The following is a 19,667-nucleotide window of genomic DNA, read 5'->3' on the forward strand; positions in this document are numbered from 1 at the left end:
AGCAGGCCCCTTCTTGGTGTGTGCTATCGCATCGCCCCCCCCCCCCCCTTCCCCCCCCCTCCCACTCCCCCCCCCCCCCCCTGTTGCACACCCCTCTCTCCCAGGCATCCAGTCACATTCTGAACGTAGACAGGGCCATCAAGGCGAGCGAGCCAGGCATCACGTGCACATACATTTTATCAGGTCGGATGCATCTCAAAATTCCCCAGGGAACAGCTCTCGGAACAGAAAATGCTTTGGGCTTGCTGGTCTGGTCAGGTCTTAAAATGGTTTTTCCTGTTTCATTGTACCACCCCCAACCCCTACCTGCCTTTGGCAATTCCCGCGTGGCCCTGCCCTGCAGCTTCGTGACGACTACCTTCGTGGTAGAGGCCATGGCGGCAGCCAACGCTCAGCTCCACTGGAAGAGAAGGGAAAACCACCAGGTGTGTGTATTGTCCTTGTCTCCGGGCAGCGCCTGCAGTGCCTGGGTCCCCTCGTGTGCGGGGATGGGCAGCCCCGGGGGCCCAGTTCTTTCCCTCCCAGCAGACGGCAGGCTCGTGTCCACAGCACCACTCCGAGACCCTTGTCCCCGAGCCGAGGCTTGACAGCCACATAGCTTAGCGAAAAGATGCGGCCTCTGCTCTCAGCATCATGTCGTGGGTCCCTTGAACCCTTACCTTGAGCTCGCTCATCATTCTGAACCCCAGAACTGTGCTGTAGCTTCATATCTGACATCTGAGTGTCCGCACCTCCTAGCATGGCAGCGTGGCGGTGCTGGGGGTGGGGGGCGGTGGAGGTGCTGGGGGGGCCCCGGTCAGACACCTTCTGGAAAGAAATAACGAAGGAAATGGGTTCTGCAATTTTCCATGGGTTTTCTAGAGTGTTTTGTGTGCCCCTCACCCTTCTCCCTTGTTTGTTCCCCCTCCCCGCCCCACCCCTCCTAGGAGGAGGAAGATGACGACTCTTCCACAGCCTCTGACAGTGATGTCCTTGTCCAGGACAACTATGAGCGAGCAGAGAAACGGCCCATCCTGTCAGTGCGTAAGTCTTGGGGTTCTGGACAGGCTGGCACCTCCCTCTGGTCCACAGGGTTCCCTTTCTTCATAGAGAGGACAGGGAGTCTCTGCACAGACCCTCTGGCCAGAGCACGAGCCTGGGGTGCAGGCTTCACCCTGCCGGCTCCCCCACTTGCTGACGTTTACAGCTTGGGCAGGTTACTTACCTCAGCGCCCAGGGCTCGAATAAATGTGGGGTGGCTCACTTCGTCCTCCTGTCCCACCGTGGTCCCCTCCCTGGTCCCACCCAGCAAGTCAAGGCCAGGTGTCCCAGCTCCATCCCCCACAGCCTCCCACCCATAGCAAGCATCCCTGGGATCCCTTTCTGTAGACTGTTTTAAAATATTCCAAGTAGGAGACATGAGAAGTTTTCACAAGAATTTGAAATGCTTCAGGATTTCCTTACTCTGGAAATTTAGTGAGCTCAGCACCTCCTCTGGGAGCTTTTCCTAATGAAAACCGCTTCTTCTTCCTTGTCTGTTTGGCTCCACAGAGAGACGTGGATCTCTGAACCTTTTTGAAATCACAGACCGGGTGGAAATGGGACAGATGGCCTCCATGTTCTTCAATAAAGGTATGAGTTCTTTCTCAAGGTGGGGCGAGGGCAAAGCTTGGGGGGGTACTTCCCGACAGACCTTGAGAGCTCGGGGTGGGGCAGGGAGCCGAGGAGCGGACTGTCTGCGCTGCCCCCGCACTTGCGAGCAGCGGCCTCCTCGCGAGAGAGGGCTGAACCACTCACCTTGTTTTCCTGCATCCCGCCCGCTTCATCAGCGCGAGGAGGAGAGAGGCCGCGACTAGGCTCCTCCTGCTTGTAGAGCTCAGGGATCCTGAGCAGCTTCTCAAGGAGGGAAGCCAGTGGAGCCGGCTGGCAGTTTTGTGCCTCTCGCTTGACTGCTTCTGACTTGTCTCCCTTTTCTTGCGGACGATTCAGGCCAGGACACGGCAGGGCAGGCACCTCTGAGGGTGGTAGGCTACACGGTGCCCTCCCCTGCGTGTGCGTACCTGTCTCTCGCCCTCATTTTCCGTCTCATGTGCCCTGGTGGCCAGCAGAGGGCGCAAGGAGTCCACGCGCGGGTTGCTGTCTGGGCCTCAGCCCTCGCCACCCCACCTGCTCCTGTGGCTGAGAAGGTCCCCCTGCCCCAGCTCTGATGTTTAGTGACAACGCTGTGTACCTCCACGGCAAAGTTGTTCTTTGGGAAGACGAGCTGCTTAAGAGCTTCGCTTCTTAGTGCCCAAACCTGCCCGTTTCCCCTTCACAGACAGACGGACCGATCTCAGTAAATCCTCGTCTCTGTAAGGGTCTTTGGGAGGTTTTCTGCCCCTTTGTCTCAGCCCCTTGTTTGCGAGGGTGGCATCTCCCTGGTTCTTTCTAGTCTTGACTGTGGCTGCAGGAACTCGGAGACTGGGGGACCATAGAAACCAGAGTCTTCCGGACCGCTTCTCAGGACATTAAGCATTCAGTTTATCACGGGTGGCGTGATTTGACCGTCTGGTCCAGAAAGAATGATCATCAGCCAAAGACTGTCTGAGGGTTTGGGTCCCACCCTTCCTACCAGCCTCACAGAGGGTTCCAGAATCATGAAGACCAGATTGGTTGTGTGCAGCCCGTCCGTGTTTTTCCTCTCTCCCTATCTCATTAGATGAAGATAAGAGCATAAACATTTCCTCCTGGCAGCCGCACGCCGTCCCCCTCCAAATGTGGGCTTCGGGAGGAAGACATACATTGGAGAGAGGACATACCGCTTTGAAACCTCCTTTCCGATTAGCGTGTTTTACAGTCTGTCCCGATTTCTTTCTTTTCTTTTTTTTTTAAAGATTTTATTTATTTGACAGAGAGAGACAGTGAGAGAGGGAACACAAGTGGGGTGGGGGGAGAAGCAGGCTTTCTGCTGAGCAGGAAGCCTGATGCGGGGCTGGATCCCAGGTGCCCCCAGTATGCCCTGATTTCTTTAACAATTCTGGGAACCAAGTGGGTTCTTGTTTTGTTGGGGTTTTTTTTCTCCTCCCCTTACAGACTAGACTTCTTTCTAGTTCACCCAAATCTAATAAAAAAGGAGCACACTTTACGAGAGTAGCCTCACCCTCGGGACACCTTCTCTGCTGAGGGTTTCCACACCTGGCACTGTTGACATCTGGCTCATTCTTTGTCATGGGGCCTGTCCTGTGTGTTGTGGGAGGCTGAGCAGCATCCTGGGCCTCCGCCCACAAGCTGCCCGTAGCACCTCCCCATCGTGACAGCCAGGACGTCCTGAGACGTAGTCTGACGCCCCTGGTGGGGGTGGCGAGGCAGAGTCACTCTCAGGTGAAACCCACCACTCTGCCCTATTCCTAAATCGAGGGTCGTTCTCTTCGGAAGGGCTGCCACCCTCCCCAACAAGCCCCCTGGGGTCCCGGCTCACTTCTTGTGACTAGCAATTACAGGCGTCGTCATTGCTGTCTTCTCAGGAAGCTCATTGATCCTCCCGTTCTGTGTCTAGTAATGAAATTTATTGATCAGGGAGGGCCAATGGCAGATTATAAACAGAGGTGACACTGCAGTCACAGGCAAGTGGAGGGGAGGGTGCGTGGGGAGGGGACAGTGCCTCGCTGCGGAGAGCATTGGTGTCAGAGCAGAAAGACAAGCTGGGCACAGGCTGTACCTGGGGCCTGGGGGGTGAGCGGTAGCCGACCCCAGGGAACACTGAGCTTGGACATTGGTGGTATCTGAGGCCCTCTGGGGTTCTCGCAAGAACTGTATTTTCCTTGTCTTTTTTCCCCCCAGACTCCTCGGAGCAGAGCTGACCTCAAATAGCCCAGAAGGAATATGTCCCCAGCTTTCCCCTTGGGGACCCTAGAGGCTCTTCTAGCCACCAGGATTAGAAGGGACCTGTCACTTCATTTTTCTTTCTTTTCTCAGGGAAGCCAGGAGCTTGAGACCCGTGACATCAAACACAAGCAGTCAGTCTGAACAGGAGTTTGAGACAGGCTGTCTGTGGCCATGACCCTGAGGTTGTAGGGCCTGGGCGCTTTTTTCAGAGCTGTTACACCTGGTCTTTAAAGATTTTATTTATTTATTTGACAGACAGAGATCACAAGTAGGCAGAGAGGCAGGCAGAGAGAGAGAGAGAGGAGGAAGCAGGCTCCCTGCCGAGCAGAGAGCCCGATGTGGGACTTGATCCCAGGACCCCGAGATCATGACCTGAGCCGAAGACAGAGGCTCAACCCACTGAGCCACCCAGGCACTCCTACACCTGGTGTTTAAAGCTGGAAACACAGATGGAATTTAGCACAGGTGGAATCCTCACTGTACAGGACAGGAGATGGTCAGGGACTGGCTGCGGCCAGGAAGCAAGGTCGGTGGCACTGGGGCTGGAGCCGGTGTCTCCAGTACCTGGGTCTGACCCCACTGGAGGGAGAAGGGAGCCGGGTTTGCTTCCACGGGCACCTTCCAAAGGCAGCATCCTCCCTGGCAAACGTTCTGACCGTGAGCTCGTCCTGAGCGCCCCCGCCTGCTGCCCCCTCAGTCACCAGCACTCCAGTCCTACCTGGGGCTTGGTGATCCGTCAGACCCCGAATGAGGCACATAGTCTTTGGAAATCAGGGGCTTTTACCCTCTTGATTTCCGCTTCAAAAGCTGAACCATTTTTGGTTCTCTTTGCTTTTCATGGCCTCAGTTACCAGCCTTTCTTAGAGAGTCCTGGGTGACTGTGAACAGGGCCTGGGCCCAGGCACCCTCGGGCTCAGGCTCCTGACTCAGGGTCTCACTCCTCCTCCTGCCCAGGCAGCCTGTCCCAAGCATGAAGGCCCCTCCGACCCTCCCCAGCCAGCCCCCGCCTCACGCTGCCCTGCACCTGCCCGAGTTCGGAGCCTCTGAGGACGTCAGCTGCACTTCGCCTCTCTGAGGTGACCGTCACGGGCAGCCGTGTGTCCTGCCACATCATGGTGGAGCCAGCCAGAGCAGTCCCCGGGACTTAGTTGTTTTCTTTCTGTAGAAAGTAAACAGTCTTGGGGCATCTGGGTGGCTCAATCATTAAGTGTCTGCCTTCGGCTCAGGTCATGATCCCAGAGACCTGGGATTGAGACCCGCATCGGGCTCCCTGCTGGGCGGGAAGCCTGCTTCTCCCCCTCCTACTCCCCTCACTCCTACTCCCCCTGCTTGTGTTCCCGTGCTCTCTCTCTCTGTCAAATAATTAAGTCTTTAAAAAAAAAAAAAAAAAAGAAAGTCAACAACCTGGAGAAAGGAGCGGTGTGGAGGAGGTGGAGGCCTGACCGGCAGGAAGGAACCCAAGCGCCTCTGTGGCTCCCTGACGGTGACTCTGTTGCTTTCAGTGGGGGTCAACTTGTTTTATTTCTGCATCATCACGTACCTGTATGGAGATTTGGCCATCTACGCTGCCGCCGTGCCCTTCTCCCTGATGCAGGTGACCTGGTGAGTGCCTCCCCTCCCCGCCCACGGGCTATAGCCGACATCCTTCCTTGGCCAGTCAGGGTGGAGTTTCCAGTAGAAGCCCAGCACCAAGCAAACATGGTGGCATCTAAAGCACAGAGAGGCCCAAGGCCCTTTTCTGTCCTTTGCACACTCGCCCTACACTGCTGTCCTTGTCCCTGCCCTCTGGGGAAGATGATTTGGGGACAGGAGCCCATAGCACCTGCCCCAGGACAGGACACTGTGACTCCTGGCGAGTGAGGTGGGTGGCCCGGGAGCAGCTGCTGGGGGGCGCGGAGGCTCGGTAACGTCCCATCCTGTCTGCTTCCTGCTGAGCAGGGGCCGCCCTGAGCCACTCTTCTCTTTACCAGCAGCGCCACTAGTAACGAATCCTGTGGTGTGGAGGCCGACAGCAAGCACAATGACACGGACCCGTGCTGGGGGCCCCTGCGCCGTGTGGACGCCTACCGCATCTATCTGGTGAGTGGCCTCGCCTCGACGCCTGCCCAGCCGGGCTGGCCGGGGGCCTTCGGACTCTACTCCCTGATCGGAGAGTCTCCCCAGCTTCACGCTCTGGCCAGTTGCTGGGGCTGTGGTCCTGGACAGAAACCGCATCCTCTTACTGAGACCATAGCTGCATGCCCAGTCACCCGTGGCTTGGGGTTGGCATTCAGGTCATTGCCAGCTGCTGGCTTTGAACTCTTGTAGACTGAGCTCAGGGTGTGAGGGGCGCCCTTAGCACGGCTCTTTAAGAGTGTCGGAATGAATTTCCTGGAGACTCGCCATGTTCCGACCTTACTCCCGGCCAGCCCAAGAGCGTATAGGAGATGCTGGGCTTCCTGACCGGGCAGCCCGGCTCTGTCCCTGTCTCCCCTCCTCCCCGCATGCGGGGGGAGATGAATCTCCAGGCTGTTCTCGACTGCTTTGTACCACGGGCAAGAGGGGCGGGTTGGAGCTGGAGACCGTACCGGACGGGTCTTGGGAATAAGACACGAAGCCGAGGCCGTTACTTATCTCTGCCTGGTGCGCGACTCCGAAGTGCTCCCATCGCCCTTCTGCAGCTTCTGTTAATATTCTCTGCCTCTTCTCGGTCCTCCGCAGCCTGACACAGATTCAGGTGTGTGAGGTGACACGCAGTTTGACACGTGGCCACTTAGCTGCTTTGGAGGGGAGGCAGGGTTCGGGAGAGAGCCGGGCCTTTCGGGGAGTTGGCCTCTTGACTTCATTATCCCCATCATGGGAAAGGTTTCTTTCTGTGGGTCCTGCCAGCTGTGCTCAGGGCCACAGTTTGTTAACCCAGGGCCACCGGAGGGCGGTTTTGCCTTCCCAGTCCCACCCTGTGGCCCTGCTGAAGCCGGCCTGTGGCCCAAGCCTGGGCGGAGACTGGTTTTCTTTGCTTGCATTGCCGGAGCGGTCGGGTGGTCCGGTTTTTGTCTCGCGTGTTCACCTGTGACCAGAAGCTTGTCTTTTCGTAGAATTTCATCTCAAATGTCCCCACCGCAGGTCTGGTGGGAATTTGGTGGCAAGTTAATTCCCTGGCGCAGTTCCCCATTTCCCCTACCCCAGCCTATGTGGGGGGCAGCCAGGAGGGCAGCACAGCTGGGGCCTGTTAGCCTCTCAGCATTTCAACAAACAGTCGTTGATAAAATTAGCAAAAGTATCAGTGACTATTAACGACCCACCTCTATCTCTAGCTGGCAGATGGAGGAAAGGGTACAAGGGGTTCAGCATGGACACAGGTGCATGTCCAGGGCAGAGGGACCTGCCAGAGCAACCAGACCTCAGGTGGGTCTTTCCAGGAGAGGCTGTTAGGGTCTGTGCCCAATCTGCCTGGTGCATCCCCTCCCCAGGAAGACAGATGCCCAGTCCTAGGAATATTGGCCACTGCCATTCGCCTGGTAAATTATTTAGAGGCACAGTTATTGCTTTATTCAGTTGTTCCTTCGCTATTCCTGTAAACCTTCCACGGGAGGGGAGCCTCCCTCCCTGCATCTCGGTGGCTCCCTGGCGAACAGAAGGAGCCGTTCAGGAAAGCAGACAGATATTAATTACTGCCGTCACCGTTTGGATATTGCACTTAGAACTCTTAGGGCTGACTGCCGCCCGGCCTGCCAAAGCTGCAGAGATGGGAAGGGTCGGGGAAGCAGAGCCTGTTCTCGCTAGGTGGTGGGCCCCCTCCCCTGCCTCCCGGTCCGCCGCTGGGGGCTTCGCCGGCTTCCGTCACGGTGTGCTCTTCTGCCTGGTCTGCAGGAATTTAAGGCAGACGGACCTCCACGATTTCTCGGGAGTTACTCTACAGCTTTGTGTGTGGCTCCCAGGGTCTGTGGCTTCCGCCCCTCCATGCTGGGCACTGGGCGTCCGCCCGCAGACCTGGGAGGGATTGGCGAAAGTGGAGGTTTCCTTCCTTGTTCCTGAGCTCCGTGTCGTGGGTGACGGGCATCCTCCCCTCCCACACCTGACCCCGGGGCTCAGCTGCGCGTCTGCATTCCATCCAGCGGCCTCTTCAGATCATTAAGGAGGAGGGTTGTACTTCTCTCCCCACCCCTCAGTCGTTCACATTCAGGAGATTGTCGGTCCCTTCTAGAGGCTCCCGCTGCACCTCCTTCTACCCGCAGTTTCTGATTTTGCCGACAGCGAGACTTCACCAAAATATGGGGCGAGGCGGCAGGCAGCTTTAAAGCCCCCCAGCCCGCGCACACCGTATCCTTGTCTCAGGTGGACAGCAGGCGTGTTTTGGGTCCCGTAATAACCATCTCTTCATAGCTATTTTGGGATGGTACATTCTGGGGAATAAAGATATAGGCTTTTATTTTGTGGTTTCCAGAAAGTCCTCTGGAAACAGTCTTTTCTGTATCTTCCCAGAATGCTCCTGAAATGCACACATAGAATGAGAATATTTGGGGTATTAACTATACCCAGAGGCCAGCTTGTGCGTCGCATCATGATAGGAAGGGAGCTTTCTCCCACCAGCGGCTACCGGTCACCTCCCGAAGCCCTTGACCTTAACAAATGGAAAATTCCTCCTCCCCTCCACCCTGCGACCTCCGTCCACAGCCTGTGATTGCCGTGCAGCTGATGTGAGTCAGTCTCTCCCTCTCCTTCCTTGGAGTAGCCACAGAGTGGGGTGCTAGGAGGCAGGAGTCCCGTGAGTCACACGTGTTTTCCAGAGCCGTCCCCACAAGCCACTGCAGCTGGAGCCAGCTGTGACCTGGGCCCTGGCGAGAGCCCATGAGAGTTAACATCAAGACCCGCGGTCAGCTGGCCTTGGATTCGCAGAACCCCACCAGCCGCCCCTCCTGCTCCTTTGAAGGATCAGTGGGAAAGAGTTGGGGCATGTGGGGAACTGTGGGGTCCCCCAACTCTTTCAAACCAGTAACCGTGCCTCCAGGCTGGGGGAATGTCTTGGGACTCTTTTTGCTGAGCCTCTCTGGCTTTGCTACGAAACAAAGTCAGAACTGAGCCCTTGCCTCTCTCCTGCGCTGTGAGAAGGAGCCACAGACCAGTGGCGAAGTCGTGCTAGGCTTGTACATAACTGTTCCGTCCAGGAATCCCACCATCCCGAGTGTCTGGGAGCAGGGCCTGTGCCGCTGGTCCCTGAAGTCCAGGGCCCTGCCAAGTACTTGTTCACTTCCTGGTCCCAGCCATGCCTCCCACCCTGTCCCTCACCCACCCACACGCCAACTCCCCCGCCCAGGGCCTAGCCCTGTCCCTGCCGCCACCCCTGGAGTGTCAGAGGGAAGCCCCGGGGCCGCAGTGGGACTCCCTGAGGGCCAAAAGCTCCTCCTGGTGTGCAGGAGCGGCTGTGGCCTCTTACAGGTGGACAGATGCTGCTGGGTCACCAGCAGCCCAGCAGGTGCCGGCCAGGCAGAGCCGGGAGCGCAGATGGCAAAGCGGAGCTCATCCTGGCTGGAGACTCAGCCACAAAGTGATGGTGTGGAGCGGGGCCCCTCGTGGGCTGCCTTGGGACAGGACAAGGTCACCCTGGCTTGCCATCCTGCCTTGACACAGGAGCCGGGAGATCCACCTCCAGGGCCTGAGTGGCCCCGGGGGAGAGATGGCAGCCTGCACGTGCCTGGCAGATGACCTGCCACCCTCTGCTGGGCACCCCCTTGAAGAAGTGGGGTGTGTGTTGGGGGCTGCGGGCGAGTTTAGGGCATTCTGTCTGCTGGGCTCTTCCAGCAGGCATAGGGCGATCCAATTCGGGCTCGGGTGGCATCGGAATAGGTCTTCCCAGGCTCTCCCCGGGAGTCCTGGTTTCTGCCTCCACCAGCGAGTCCGGTTTTCTGATTCCGTCTTGGCTTGGCCTTACGCACCAGTACTTGTCTTTGTCATTTTAGTGTGTAAAACGGCATGCAGTCCCTTTTTTAAAACCCAGGGGTCTCTTCCTGAAATGGGTAAATGTCCCTTTTGTAAGGAGCTGGAGAGGAGAGTGACGCACCTGCCGGGCTGTGCCAGGCCTCAACCAGCCCTTCCTGTGGCGGCATGGGAGTAACGCGTTACCATGCACTCTCCTTTCCGACTGGGTCCTCTGGGCTGCACAGTAAGGCCCGTGGTGTCCTCCCACTTCACAGCAGAGAAAACTGAGACTTGAGGGCTGCAATGTATACCACGGGCCCCATGGCCAAGGCAGGGACAGGAGCCTGGCCCCCGGGGAGGGTTCCCATCCTCGTCCTCCGGCCCTGGTAACAGACTTGCTGGGCTTGTGGGCAGCCCTGCTGGTGAGGCCAGAGAGAAGGGGCGGGTTGCGCCCAGTCATCGGCCCTCGGGGCTTGATGTTTGCAGAGGGACAGGGGTGACGCTGCCCAAGGATGGTGTCCGTTCAGTGGTCCGTGTCCACACTCCTGCCCGTCTGCTCGATGGGTTTGCTGTCTGTCTTGCTGCCCCTCGCTCCTGGAGAGTGGGGCGACTTCTCACATTCGCTCAAGGAGCGCTAGGGTTGGCCATGTCTTCCCAAGGACGTTTCCTGTCCCTCCCACAGTCCCTCTCTGTGTTCTTCCAGCATCAGCCACTGTGCCCTGGGGCTGTGGCATCTGCTAATAAGTGGGTCACCACTGCCATCACTTGAATATTTATTCTTACCAATTCTGGGGCAGGAGGTGGCCTAAAGGCCTTCAGGACCAGCGAGGAGGGTAACTTAGCATGGCGCAACAAGGCTGGGCAGCCGCAGTGACTTGACAGGACGCGGGAACTCGGGAGCACTGCTGCACGCCTCCAGAGGCACCGCCGGTTGCCCCAGAGCACAATTCCAGTAGGACATGCGTGGACGCTGCCCCTGGATTTGCCACCGTTGGGAACCTGGAGTGAAGGCAGCAGCGGTTAGCTAGGAAGGGTGGCCCGAGAGGGCCTGTGGGAACTGACGGGGCCAATGAGCTGTCTCTGTGCAGGGCTTATGGGCTGGCTCCCTCTGGAAGCAGAGAGCAGGGCCCTAAGCCCACAAATGGCCTGATGGCAGTTTCGCTACTCTGGGCCACCCTGCCCTGTCTGACACATGAGTTGGGACCCAGTAAGGGGCTGGGAGGAGACTCCTGGCTGCATGGGCTTGCTTACGGGGTCTGGAACATCAAAGTCTGCCCTTCGTGGGGTGGCGGCCGACCAGGGAAGCCCATCTTTTTTTTTTCCCCTTCATCCACACAATGTGCTCCTTGTCAGCTCCCTTTTGCTCTGTCTGGATGCTCAGAAAGGTCCCGTTTTTCTTGGCCTCTCTTTTTCCCCACTCGTAGGAAGATGCCAGTCACACTGGACAGTCACAGCAGGTGCAGTGGGCCAGGGTAGCCCTCGTGACCCATGCCTGGCCGGCCCAGGAGCTTGGTGTGGTGGGGGGCAGGGGAGGGGATGCAGACCTGCGGTGTCTTCAGCCAGCTACGCAGAGTGTCCTCCTGAGCCTTTTCCCCTCGTGCTGAGCCTCTGCCTTCAACCCCTGATCCTGGGTCTCGAGGACGAATCATTTCTGCCCGATGCCGCAGAAACGCGTGGGCCCACTACCCCGCCAAGAGCCGGGTCTCTAACGTTGAGGGAATGCTAACTTCAAACAGGCACCATTGCTCACATTGAAGTGACTGACTTGAAAGGATTAGCTTGTCTCTCCTTTTCAAGGAAATCAATAGTACAGGGACAGACATGTGTTTTCTTTCTTTTTTTTTTTCCTAGGGAGCTGTCTATATATTTCATCCCAGGGATGGCTTCTTGGTTTTTGGTGTGCTTTCCATCCCCCTGCCCAGCCCTTTCTAAATGAAACTCAGATTGCTCTGTCACTCACTCCAGCACTGCAGTTTGTCTCTCCAGCTCCTGCCAAGGGTCCCCATGAGCCCCCAGGCCCCTGCCAATCGCCCATGGCTGCTCCTGCCACCCGGGCGCCCCCCCCCAGCCCCGCTGCATCCCCCGCACCTGCCCAGCTGCCGCCCAGCATTGCTCCAGGAACCAGCCCTCACCTCTCAGTGCAGACCCGGGTAGCACCTCCCTGGGCCGTGGTGACCGCTGCCCCCGACCCCATCCCCAGCACCTTTGGGTGTTGAAGCCAAGCCTCCTCCTCCAGCTCCGGGAGAGGATTGTTGCTTTTATTTTTACTGTGCCTCTCAGGGACCCGGGTCCTGTCTGCTGGCGTTAAGCCCGCCATCCATCACCCCCACATCCTGCCTTTGCCACGGCCAACACCTGACACACCAGCTTAGAAGGTGATACTTAGTCCCCAGTGCCGCTGCTTCTTCGCTCCCAGTGAAGATACCAGGTGATGGGAATTTGGCAGCCTCTGGACAGTCCCCACCGTCCCTCCCCCCAAGTCTCAGAAGCCACCCGTTGCCACTGGTTGGGGCCCTGCATTCCTGCATGGGGGCGGCGTACATCCTAGCTCCTGAGCCAGGTAAACCGCCCAGACTCCCTCGTCACAATGGCACTTTGAGTGTCTCTCTTCCCTGGTGGAATGTTCCAGGTCCCTGCCACCATATCCATTGTCTGGCGAGTCCTGAGTACGTTCTTACAAACACCACTTGCCCAGGGCAAGCTGTTTTGATTCCTGGGCGTCTGGGCGGACGTCAGATAAATCGGCCTGGATTCTCACCCTTCCGCCCTACCCTCTTCTTCATTCAGCCAGGGAGGTGTCTCGGGGTGGGGGAAATCGTCCTGTGTGCCATCTCCTGGCCGCTCCTGCCCCAGCGCCATCCGCGACTAAAAAACCCCACTGTGTCAAAGTCCAAACGCACAAAACAAATTAGGGAACTAATTACTTGTCACAGAGTTAGTTCGTTTGCAGAAGGACTGGCAGCAGGTTTCTCTTGATTACTTGGTTTCTCTAATGGCTGTAAAATGGTACTCTGTGAAAACGAATTATTTCTGAATAAAGCTCTTAGAAGCCTGCCTCTCGTAAAGGGAGCCTCCAGGTGTTCACGCGCGCAGGTGCAGCGACCCAGAGCCTGGTCCGTGTGGAAGCAGGCCGACGGCCAACATGGGGTTGGGGTGGACGTGGGCAGCCCACCTATGAGAGAGCCCGGGGTGTGCGTGCCTTTGCTCACCCGCGCTGCCTGGGAAGCTCCGCGGGGCTTGGTCAGTGTATACCCACGGCCCACACTCCTGCACAGGCCGATTTGGTTGGGAAACTTCCAAATAGGTCTCCGTGGGGAGTGCTCATCCCTGCTGGGGACCTTCTGCGCTGTGCTTTTTCAGGACTGTCTTATCCACACTCCACGCTGATCCCAGGCAGCCCAAGCTGGAGCCTTGAGCGCAGCGCGCCTTCTCCGTGAGCGGCTCGAGTGGGGCTCGGTGTCTGGTGCCCCTCGCTCCACAAGCATCCTGGGCTGACCCAGCACCAACCTGAGTGTGTTTTCAGCCCTTCCCCTCCAGCTGCTCCACGCTGACCCCAAACAGGGCGGCCCAGGCCATCTCCATGCTCCACGCCCCCTCTGCTTCCGGCCTTCCCTTTCTGAGTAAAGAACTAAAAGTGACTTTGCTTGAAGGAGATGTCCTGGTTGATTTCACATCTCCCGCTCCCCTCGTCCCCACTTTCTGTTTCATTTCCTCCGAAAGTGCAGGAAAAAAAAACAAACCTCACCGTCTAGAAGCCAGCAGCCTGCCCGTGGTTTTAGCGGAAGGGGGAGTGTTTGTAAACATTTTGTGTTAACCAGGACGGAAACCGTACCTGCCAACCCATTTCTTGCCTCCTGCCCCAGGCCTGTGTGATGCCTTCGTTGCATAGAGGACGTGTGGTACTTGTGAGGGCCCTGCCGGGGTCTGTGGGCGATGCTCACTCTCTGTCACAGGGTGTCTGTTGTGAGCAGAAGCTGGTGTCTTCCTAAATAGCGCCCCAGGGCCCCAGCAGTAATTGTTTAATTAAATAAAGCACTCATTCTAAGATAATAACTGCGCTCCTCTGCGCTCCTCTGTTCCAGCCGGCGCAGCTCGCCGTGCAAACCGTGCCGAGAATAAAAGCGTCTTAGGGCGTGTTCTGCGGACCGCCGGCCAGCCCACCGGAGAAGGCAGGAGGCGAGGGAGTGCAGAGGGCTTGCGGCCTGCAGAGATGCCTGGGGCCCGAGCGTGATGGGCATCAGGGGAGCTGAACAGTTAGGGTGCATATTAATGATGCCATCTGATTAATTAGCATGAGCTCAGGCTGTCTCATGGCTGAGCTGAGAGCAGACCAAGGTACATTTTAATAAGCCTTCAAGTGCAGAGGGAGGTGCGGCAGAGCTCCCCACCGAGCAGGTGTGAGTCTGGAGGGGAGGGTCACGGGGCGCGGCAGGGCATCGTGAGTTTGGCTCTGGGAGGGACTTCCTCCAGCCACCGAGTGAGACGTTCTCCAGAAACCGTGACAAGAGGAGGAAAGAGACGGCCGGACCGGGTGCAGGGTGCCAACTGGTGGGGCTGTGACGCGGACCCCTCGCCGCTGTAGGGAGGTCATGCTCCAGCCACGAGGCAGGTGCACGGCCCCCGGGAACACTGTCCAGCTCTCTGCCTGCCCCCGGTCCGGAGCATGAGCCTCGGCTATGTCTCAAGGTTTGGTTCCAGGAACCAACTTCAGGTACTTGTTGAAACTCTACGTTTCTGGGTCCCAGCCCCGGCCCACGGTAGCAGGGTCAAGGCTCCGAGGCCCAGGAATCTGCACCTTCGACCAGTTCTGAGTGGAGATCTGTGTCCTCCCCCCCTTTGAGAGATCCCGCCGGCTGAGGACCTGTCCCCTAGCAAACGGTCCCCCTGCGAGAACCGCCCCCAGGCTGCAGCTGTGGAGGCAGCCATCAGGGGCTCCCTGTGCCTTGCCCCTTCCAGGGGAAGACGATGGCCCCACATCCACAGGTGTCCTGCTGGAGTTATGCCTCACGCACTCCCGTGCAGACAGAGAACAGCATCACTCCTCTGATCAGACTGTTTGCAGGCTCTGCGTGTCCCGGGGAGAGAAGGGGCTCCGGCAGCGTCCTGTTGCTACTGCCTTCTTTGTTAACCAGGGCCAGCAGGTCCCTCCTGCATCCCTGTGGACGGTGCTCTCGGCTCCCTCTTAGAGCCCACAGTGTGCCAGCCGCACCGAGAGGCCTTTCACCCTGGCCATCGACTAGAGAGGAAGCGGGGGATGTCAGTGCGGTTTCTTCTACCCGGATGGACAGAGTTGTTCATCAGCAAGCTCGAAGCCCTGTCTCCCCTCCTTCCCCACCTCCAAGGTTACTCAGTGTCACCAAAGAATCTTGCTCCCCCATCTGTCTATTTCAAGGTCTGACGTCAGCAGAGAAGGGGTGGAGCCAGCTTGGCCTGTGCTCCTCTCCGCGGGGCTCCCGTGTTCAGGGCACCAGACTTCCTTCCCTCCCTCCCCTCCAGTGCCCAGCATTCCCACCGCCATCCACTCTACCTGCACAGAGACAAGCGGGAAGAGTGGAGTGAGGAAGGGAGGACGCCAAGAACACCTACAGCCATCAGCTGGCGCTCTCGTCTGGTGCTGCACACAAGCCAGCCGCTGAAGTGACAGAGAGCGATGGCTCAGCCTCCACACAGCCTCGGGACAGGGACACTAAAAGCAAGCTGATTCCAGCTGGTTCCTGGAGATGCTATCAGCTCGGCAGGTTCTAAGGTCCAGGAGGCCCATGCACCGGCCACCCTGAGTATCTCAGCTAGTTCTCCTGACAGGATCAGGTGGTTGGGGGATAATGGCTGAGTGGGTGGGTGCTGTTCTCCAAGGGAACCACTGAGGGGCAGGACAGATGACCCAGAGGCTCCCTGCCCCCTTCCCTCACCGCAGAGTCTCCCTGCTCCCCTCAAGGCCTCTGGTTCTAAGGACCTCTAAGGACCAGCTGACCCCGAGCCTGCCCCGGACAGCTCTTCCCAGGCCCAGGGTCATGTAGCCAAGCCAGAAGAGTACCTCTAGCTTTCTCATTGGTGTGGCAGAGCCCAGCTGTGGGCGAAGTTGTGCTGTCTACCCTTGGTCTCCCCTTCCTTGACATCCAGCATGCTAGACCAAGACACAGAGCTGGTGTTGATTCTCCGTGAAGAGATGTCGGCGGTTACACGGTGAGAACCAGTATGCCAAGCCTGCAGTGCGAGAGAAGTTAACGTCTCGGCGTCTGCTCACTCACTCTGGCTCCCATGGGGCTTGCCGCAAGGGCCCAGGTGGCACTTTTAGCCATTTATCGCAGGGCCCCCTAGCCGGGACCTTCCTGCTGTGCCTTCTTCCTTTTGCCCCTGTAACACAGTGCAGTCCCTTTTAAGCCTTATCCCGTTGGGACAGAGAAGAGTCCTCCCGAGAGGAATCAGGAGAGCTTGAGGCCGTGCTCAGCCTCCCCCCGTCCCTGTAGCGCAGGCCTGGCTGCCTCCAGCACGAGAATTGCCCCAGAGCTTTTCTGTTACTTCATTTTTTCAACATTGGTTTTAGGTAAATGTGACTGTCCTTTCCCTGCTTGAAACATGTTAGAAGTTCCTCTCCATAAGGCAACATTTATGCTTTTTCACGTGGTGTGATCTGTTCCAATCTCCTTCTGGAAGCTTCTCTCTCACCAGTGCCCCACACTCACTGGCCCCTGTCCTGCAGAGGTGCTGGGCACTGTCACGACTTTGTGCCCGTCCAGGGCCTTTCCCTTCCTTCAGAGTCTGACAAGCACTCACGTGCTCAGAACCGAACTCAGGGGCCTCCTTTCAAGACACCTGTGGCCGTTACTGTCCCCCCAACCCCTGCCATGGCGATAATTGGATTTCTGGGTGTCTTCGGTAACTTGGTCTCCCCGGGAGCCTCTCGGGGTTAGGGCTATGCCTGACCCACACGTCTGGAACCAGCATGGGCCTCACAGAGGGTGGTTGCTCCGTGAACATCGGAACAAACAAGAGCACTAGGGTGTGCTGCCCCCGCGGGGTCCGTGGCTGGCGCCGTGTGGTCCCTCTATAAGCCCCTGGGGCTGCTGATGCCCGCGGCTCATCACGGCTAGCAGCCACGGCCACGGCCAGAAAAATTCCACATCCTGCCGGCTTCTCTTCTTTTCCTGAAGGTACAGATCATCTTCTGTGCCTCTCTGCTGGGACGAAGTGACCCTTCAGAATGGCCCTAGGGTCACTCAGGGGGCCACAGTCAGGAGCTACCCACATGCCAGGAAGTCTGGGGTGGCACCCCATCTCTCTGCCACCCCCTCTTTGGTACCCAAAATGTGAGCAGTGAAGTCTTAGGATGGGCCAGCCCCAAAGGCAGATCTGTGTCTCCAGGCAGAGCTCCAGCCCTCCTCTCACACACACCAGCTCGGTCCCACCCTCCTTCTGTCATCGCTGTCCTTAAGGCCCTCCTCAGTCAAGGTCAGGCCTCTTTTCCCACCTGGGCAGGTGGGTGTGGACCCATCTCTGTCTCTCTCCTTCTTGCAAGGAGCCAGGCTGCCCTTAATAAGCCCAGATGGCATATAATCATTAAGTGAGTGACTGTATGGGTTTTCCACAATATTTATCTTCCCCCCCAAACCACAAGGGTTGCAGCTCTGGCACCAAATCCTTGGAACCCTGCCCACCACCAGGCACCATCTGGCTTTTCAGCTAAGAAAGAGACAGCATAGGCATGCAGTCCTGTCCTCCAGTAGGATGTGAGGAGGATAGCAACCATGCCAGGCTGATGCCACCAGGCCCTCCCAGCCCCCCTGCCCCTGCCCCCAAGGGAGGCAGCTTTCCTGGGGGTGGAGGTGGTGCAGAGACTTTCTATAGGGCAGAATCAAGGGAGGCAGTAAACACCCTAAGAAGGGGACCAGCCTCGAATTCACACAGCCAAAGTTCTGATCTCAGCCATGTCTTGGTCCTTACAAGGTCTTGACAAATTATTTTATCTCCTTTAGCTCAGCTTTCTAAACTGGAGCCAGTAACCCATTCCCAGAGTGTTGGGGTCAAGAAGTCTTCGACAGAAGGTGCCGTGCGTGGGTGCTCGGGAGGTGCTCATCCCCTGGTGTGGATTCCCTGGTCTTCAAGGCAAAGCCTTCTCTAGGTGATGGCTCTGAGGCAGGGAGAGGCTCTGGCGTGAGAGTGGCCTGTTTGTGGGCACAGTTCTCCCTGCCAATAGCATCCCCTCCAAATGCGGCCCCAACCATCTCCCAGTTGGGGGCTTGGAGATGACTGCGTAGGGGAGCACCTGGGCCAGGTGTGTGGGACTTGTCCTATCCAAGAGGCTGGGGCCAGAGATGGTGATTTGATAGTGAAGACAGTTGCCTGGGAGACCGTGCATTCTGGAAAGATGCCATCTGTGTCCCATCACGATCATGGCACATGATCCGTTTCTGGGCGGTGCACAGCCAGGCCTCCGGGTCCTGAGGGGGACCTGCCATGGGTCGTAAGCTGTCACTCCCTCCCAGGTAGCCCCTTGTCCCACACGTCTTTAACACAGAGCTCAGCAGCCAGGCTCCCCAGTAAGACATCACGCTCCTTGATGGTAGAAATTTGGGATGAATTTCTTGATCTTTCTTTTTTGTCATCCATGGGTTCAGGAGGAGATGTGCTTTTTTTTTGGCCTCCCAGAGGACAAACCATAAAGATAGATTACAAACCTCAGGTTCCTAACTGAAGATTTCTGTCTCATCTAAATAGGGCAGGGGATGTTGAGAGCAAAGGGTTCAGAGAAGGAGGTCATTTGGGTCCTTTCCTAGATCTGCTTTGTTTCCAGTTGCCCTGAGAAAAGAGAAGCAGAAGATTTGGAGGAAGGAACCTGGGGATGCTTTCAGCTGTCAGATGGTCACAGGCGGCGTTCCAGTTATTGTGTTCAGGGCGTAACCGAGCCCAGGCAGTGCCTTGTGAGTGCCCTGGCCGTCTCCAGGCTGACAGGGCTGGGATCGCTGTCACCCAAGATCCTCGGGTATTGGCCAGCGGTGCTCCAGGGGCCAGGACAGCCTATATCCAGCCTTTCCCCTTGGAACTGGTGTGGGTGGTCTGGGAGCGCTCGCCCCACGCAGCCTGTGTCTGGGCTGCTGCTCACCTGCCGGCCTCCCGGGAGTGGTTCCCTCCGTGCTGTCCAAGAGATTCTCATCTGTTCTCTTCCCTGCCGACCCCTTCACAGCCTCCAGGAGAGGCTGTTCTGGGCTTGTGGCAGCGGGAGCGGTCTGCATGTTCAAGGCTGGGAGCAGCCGCCCCACCTGTGGCTTCTCCCCAAAATCATTTTTCCACGCTCCCTAGTGTCGAGACAAGGTTTGCACTAGACAGCCCGCAGAACTTGTCCAAGTGCAACCTCAGTGGCCCATGTGCAGCTTTGCAGGGAGGGCGCCCAGAGCTTCACCCTCTTCCCAGTGAATCGGCAGTGGAACACGGCTCTTCTCCTGCCCGACCTCCTGACCCTGGTCCCATTGGCTGCTGTGCGGGTTGGGTTTCTTGCCTCTGTTCTGTGGCTCTGGCCACTAGGTGCGCCCTGCGGAGTCTACCTTTTGGCTCGCTGTTGCCTTTGCTCAGAGCCCAGCACCCTCCGGTCTCGGGCTCCGCCTCTTCCAGCAAGCACACACTTGCCTTTTGCAGGAAGGACATGTCTCTGCGTTCACAGTTTCCAAGTGGGGCTGAATCGGTTGAAGCAAATGGACTTGGTTTTCTCCTGCAGGATGTCTCAAGGTGATAGCTGGAGAAGAGCGTGAGTTCCAGAAACATGCTTCTTCAGCATATCGGGGCAGCCGCTCTCTGTTTTTATGTTCAGGCATTCCCTGAATCTCCCGTCTCTCGGTGCATTCAGTAGGCCTTGCCCAGTCCCTTCTAGGAGGCGAAGACGGTGGCGCAGGGACTGTAAGATGCCATAACTTACCCTCAGCAGCACATGGCGGCAG

At 57.7% G+C, this 19,667-nt stretch overlaps 1 protein-coding gene across 2 annotated transcripts in view; it reads left to right on the forward strand.

Moving 5' to 3' along the window:
- The window catches only part of LOC111160376 (transmembrane protein 104), a 52,920-nt gene that overhangs the window by 9,396 nt on the left and 23,857 nt on the right, over positions 1-19,667 (forward strand). Inside the window, exons 3-7 of one of the 2 annotated variants that reach the window (XM_022523454.1) lie at positions 344-425; positions 927-1,023; positions 1,531-1,611; positions 5,346-5,445; positions 5,814-5,922. In XM_022523454.1, coding sequence (XP_022379162.1) covers positions 344-425; positions 927-1,023; positions 1,531-1,611; positions 5,346-5,445; positions 5,814-5,922 — 469 coding nt within the window. The remainder of the gene's footprint in view (positions 1-343; positions 426-926; positions 1,024-1,530; positions 1,612-5,345; positions 5,446-5,813; positions 5,923-19,667) is intronic. The other variant, XM_022523455.1, reaches the window with a different exon arrangement.

The sequence above is a fragment of the Enhydra lutris genome, unplaced genomic scaffold (assembly GCF_002288905.1).
Source record: "Enhydra lutris kenyoni isolate GAN:26980312 unplaced genomic scaffold, ASM228890v2 scaffoldscaffold75, whole genome shotgun sequence".
Classification (NCBI taxonomy): Eukaryota; Metazoa; Chordata; class Mammalia; order Carnivora; family Mustelidae; genus Enhydra; species Enhydra lutris.